This window comes from Mandrillus leucophaeus, unplaced genomic scaffold (assembly GCF_000951045.1).
Source record: "Mandrillus leucophaeus isolate KB7577 unplaced genomic scaffold, Mleu.le_1.0 Scaffold9, whole genome shotgun sequence".
Lineage (NCBI taxonomy): Eukaryota > Metazoa > Chordata > Mammalia > Primates > Cercopithecidae > Mandrillus > Mandrillus leucophaeus.
This window is the reverse complement of record NW_012109807.1, coordinates 8835735-8841076: the sequence shown is the minus strand read 5'-3', so window position 1 is coordinate 8841076 and position 5342 is coordinate 8835735. Positions and strand designations below refer to the sequence as shown.

Genomic DNA, 5342 nt, shown 5'->3' with positions numbered 1-5342 from the left:
ATGTACTTGTTAACTTCCTACGATAAAAACTTCTAAAGAAAGCATATGAAAATGTTAAAAGTAACCTTGTATCATACAATAAGATGGACTTGGAATTCATGAAATAAACATAAGCCCTGTAAAACTGGAAAAGAGAGCAAGACTCTGGCGTTCAAGTCCTAAGGTGGCTGAAGAGACCACAGAAGCAGCTCCACCTCTGCTCCTCACTGGGTGGGCGAGGACAGCCCCTTCTCCACGGCCCTGGCCTCCAGCCCCACAGGGCACCAGCCTGTGTGAGCACCCAGCAGACGCCGCTGCACTGAACCCTGCGGGCTTTCCTTCCTCTTCTTCTTGGATATATTAGCTCCTAATTCCAAGTGTTGGATACGGTTGTGGTAAATCTTTTAAAAATTCTCTCAAAAAGCAATATAGTCAATGGTTATGTGATAATGATCATGAATTTACTCCCACAAAGAATAAGACAGCTGTTGTATTGTTAGAGTGTGTGCCTGCGGCTGGGGACAGGCTTTTCAGTGTCAGCATCACACACTGAAGTCCCTCCAACAAGTAGGTGGAAAGGCCCATTACATGCCCTGGATGGCCCAGGAAGGAGCCAGTGCTGACAGAGACCCAGCCCCAAGACACGCATGGTGAGTCTGCTGTTCTGCGACACTGGGGTTTAGGGGAGAAAAAAGCAACATGAACCTGTAAATGAACAACTGGCTACTTGCTATAATGTGGGAATGTTTCCATTATGTGCAACAAAATTAGTAAATGACATACTGTAAGCAGACATCATCACCTATCTCTCTAAAAACTGACACATTCAAATTGGCCCGATCGCCTCTTCAAATTTCCCCCTTTCAGGTGGCCCTTATCCCTGGACTCCAGGAGGGAGGGGTCTTGGACAGGCTGCGCCACCCCCTCACCCCTCCTCCCCACACTTACCTGAGGAACAGCCTTTCCAGGTGACTGCGTGGCTTCAGGTGTGAGGAGTCCAGGATGCATGGCAGGGAGTGACGCCTGGGCAGAAACACAGTCTCACCTGGATGGACCAGCGGGATGGTCTGCAGGGACACTGAGTACTTTTCCACCAGCATCCTGGCAAGGGAAGGGACAGGAGGGCCGGGTATCAGCAGACGCACCTTGGCCTGAGGCACGGCCATCGCCCCAGGGAAGGACAGAGGGGGCACAGGGCTCCCTCCCTCGCAGTCCTTACGGCAGACCAGGGGGACAGCGCCACCTGCTGATGGAAGAAGAGCCCACCCGGGCACGCAGGAGCCCTTCGCTCTCCCATCAGTAAGGCCCATCCCTGGCTCAGGGCACCAGTCCCAGAGCCAGAAGACCCAACCCCACCCACTGGCTCTGTCAGGTCAGACTTTTCACTCGCTGCACGTCGACAATGCCAGGTACGGAAGGTGAGTCGGGAATGGACCACCCAGGAAGGGCATGAACAACCCACGGCAATCCCCTCTGGCGAGTGGACAGAGAGGCCTACAGGGCGGCTCCATAAGGGCCCAGGAGAGAGAGGAGCGCTGGGTGCGGCCAGGGTCAGGGAGGGCGTCCTGGGAGGGTCAGGAAGGCTGGCAAGCAGGCGGCATGGGTGTGGGCGGAAGGAGGTAGCAGGAGGGTCTCAAGCCCATATGAAGGAGCCCGGATTCTCCCTCAGGGCCAGCAGTCCTCAAGCTCCAGGGCTCTGAGAACCACCCAGGCAGCTGCTGCAATGCAGATCCCGGGACCAGCCTGGCCCGGCACAGAGAGTCTGATTTAGTGGAGGGAAGCTGGCCCCATGGACAGAGAAAGAATGAGGAGAAGGGATACATTGCAACAGTATCAGAGAGAGGTGAAAACTGTCAGGACTTAACGATCCACTGAAATGAGGATGGGGAAAAGGGAGGCAGCGAAGATGTTTCCCAAGAATGAGCTAAATCTACATAAAGAAGGATCGGCAACGTGGCTGAGCCCAGTAAGTTCATGGGTGAAAACAGCAGCAGAGGCTGTGTGTGTGCGTGTGTGTGTCTGTGCATGCACACACAAGCCTACACACATGCATGGACACAGACGTGCGCAGATGCCCACCCCCAGCATATGACATATCCCACTACGACTGAGGGTCACCCCAGGGAGCAGAATCAGAGGGAGGGGAGAGGTAGAGAAGGCAACTTCCTCTTTACTTCATGTCAGTGTGTTCTGCTCGATTTTACAGCAATATAACACACATTTAACACAGGAACAATAAAACACAACAAGCTCTAGACACTGCCTCTCTTCCTCTCATCAAGAGACGGCCCATTCCCTGGTCCCCAGCCAGGCCCACTGTTTGAGACAGCAAACCCAGGGGCGGAACAGCGCAGAGGCCCCCTTAGGATCTGGACATGAGCAGCTGGCACTGGGTGTGGCGTGGCGTCGCCTTCGGCCCACCAGCCTAGCACGTGGAACCTGTTTCACTTTCTGGCTAAGTGACCCAAAGTAAGGCCCTGATACATGTCACAGGGTGCTCCTGAGAATGAAATGGCACAACGAACGGGAATGATGCAGCAGACCCGGGAGGACTCTGACCCTGGCAGGCTTCCGGAAGCATCTCACCAAACCACCACATAAACGGTAAAACAAGTTCCTGTTTGGTTCATGTCTTTGCCATTAAGAGTTTTGTATCTATTGCTTGTTTTTTAGTCTGAAAAAATGAACAAATGATTAAAAGCCTAGGCCAGGTGCAGTGGCTCAGCACTATGAGAGGCCGAGGTGGGAGGATCACCTGAGGTCAGGAGCTCGAGACCAGCTTGGCCAACATGGTGAAACCCCGTCTCTATTAAAAATACAAAAATTATCCGGGCATGGTAGCCGGCACCTGTAATTCCAGCTACTCGGGAGGCTGAGGCAGGAGAATTGCGTGAACCTGGGAGGCGGAGGTTGCAGAAAGCCGAGATTATGCCACTGCACTCCTGCCTGGGTGACAGAGCAAGACTCTGTCTCAAAGAGGAAAAAAAAAAAAGGGAGGCTGAGGCAGGAGAATTGCTTGAACCTGGGAGGTGGAGGCTACAGTGAGCCGAGACCGTGCCACTGCACTCCAGCCCTGGTTGGAGACTCCGTCTAAGACAAGGAAAAGAAAAAGAAAAAGAAAAAAAAGCCTGTAAGAAGGAGGCTAATCTATAAAGGGGTCCTAGCCCTGTCCCTAAAACCGTCTTTTAAAGGGACTTCTGTGATGCTGGCTGTAATGTATGTGCATTATTAAGAGTCCTGAGGCGACTCTCACACATCTAATTGGGGATTTCCTGTGCAGCCTAGAGCTGAGAATAAAGGATGATGTTGTGGTTTAAGTATCTGCCTCTGCCCCAGGCGCAGCACACACGCAAGGTCTTTTAACTTTAAGAAATGGAGAATTGAGGATGTCACCCATTCAAGATGCAAGCCGATTGTGAGAGCATGCACAGATGCTCGCACGGGACTGTCAGGGGTCCTTTCTGTGACGGGCAGTTGTGGCAATTAGATGAGGCCTTGTCTGGCAGGCGGTGGTCAGCCCCCACCCTGAGCACCCCTTCCTGACCTGCACCCCCTTCCCTGGCCCTATTCAGGGATGGAAGAGGCTGCTGGCTTTGTACACTGGTGAATGACTTTTGTAAAGCCGAACAGTCCCATCCAAATGATCCCACATCAAAACCACCACCTCAAAGGGGCTGTTGTCAAAGAGGCTTTCTCAAAGCACCACTGGAAAACGTCACGCGCCCAGCGCATTACCAGCGTTTTCCAAGCCAGGACTACCTTCTGCGTTAAGCTGGTTGCACAGATAACTCCCTTCCTCTGAGCAGTTTCAAAACATCCAAGCCATGACTTCGGAATGCTGGAGGTACTCGGCAGGAAGATACAGAGAGCTGGAAGAATTACTCTTGCTGCAGAGATTTAGGTTTCAAAAGGTTTGATTCCATGGTTATGCAGCTAGTGACTGGAGAACCTGGAAACCAAATCCATGCACCTCAGCTCAGAGAGAAAGTTGCTTTCATCAAATATAATGCTGCCAAAGTGCTCTTGCCGAAGAAGGCCTTTGGCCCTAAACACACTAATTAAATTCAGGCTTCATGCCCCACCATGTCCATCCACATGCTTTCTGCAACATCAGACAGGAAGCAGCACCTGCCTTGTGGGAGTCCATGTGGGACTCCATGGCCGGCTGCCTTTCCCTGGACCTCTGGGCAGTGTGCGAGGAGCTCTCTTTGTCCATCTGGGACGGCTGCTCAAATCGCAACACATTCCCAAACTTTCACCGTAAAAACTGGCACCAGTCAGGAGGCAGCGGTCCTTCTAACTTGGGCCAGGCAAAGTACACCGCGTAGGCCGAGCCCTGCGTGGGGCCTGTTTCTGCAATAAGGGCCCACTGCAGCACAGCCATGCGCGTTCATTCACCCAGCGTCTGCAGGAGCCTCCTGCTGCAGCAGCAGAGTTGACACAGACCGCCTGGTCCTCAAGGCCTAAAATATTTGCTATTTACAAACTTTTCACAAAGTTTGCTGATCCTTGATTTAGTTAAGAGATGATTATCAGGCTGGGCATGGTGGCTCACGCCGGTAATCCCGGCACTTGGGGAGGCCGAGGCAGGCAGATCACTTGAGTCCGGGAACCCAGGTGTTCAGGACCAGCCTGGCCAACATGGCAAAACCTTGTCTCTACTAAAAATATTGCTGTTTTGTTTTGTTTTTCTGATAATTTTTTTTTCTTTTTTTTTTTCGAGATGGAGTCTTGCTCTGTCGCCCAGGCTGGAGTGCAGTGGTGTGATCTCGGCTCACTGCAACCTCTGCCTCTCGGGTTCAAGTAATTCTCATGCCTCAGCCTCCCCAGTAGCTGGGATTACAGGCACGTGCCACCACGCCCAGTTAATTTTTGTATTTTTAGTAGAGACAGGGTTCAGGGTTTCACCATGTTGGCCAGGCTGGTCTCAAACTCCTGGACTCAAGTGATCCACCTGTTTCAGCCTCCCAAAGGGCTGGGATTGTAAGACGAGAGTCACTGTGCTCGGCCCCGGTTTTATAGCTTTAAATGTCACCCGTACACAGTGACTCCCAACCTTGCGTCTCCAAGTAGCTCCCTGATCTTGCCCCAGAATGCCCCAAATGAACCCTTGATTCCAAGCCCATCCCACCCGCAGCATATAGAGCACTCAGTCTCCTCCCTCCCTTTTTTTTTTTTTTTTTTTTTTTTTGTTTTTTTTTTTTTTTTTTTTTGGTAGCTCTTCCTCCCTCCCTTTTTTTTTTTTTTAGACGGAGTCTCGCTCTTTTTGCCCAGGCTGGAGTGCAGTGGCGCGATCTCGGCTCACTGCAAGCTCTGCCTCCCAGGTTCACGCCATTCTCCTGCCTCAGCCTCCCGAGTAGCTG

General features: G+C 52.1%; 1 protein-coding gene across 1 annotated transcript in view; it reads right to left on the bottom strand.

The window, feature by feature from the left end:
• Positions 1 to 5342, bottom strand: part of FAM178B (family with sequence similarity 178, member B) — a 101208-nt gene that overhangs the window by 88704 nt on the left and 7162 nt on the right. Inside the window, exon 4 of the mRNA XM_011969630.1 lies at positions 928 to 1080. Within this exon, the coding sequence (XP_011825020.1) occupies positions 928 to 1080 (153 nt within the window). The remainder of the gene's footprint in view (positions 1 to 927; positions 1081 to 5342) is intronic.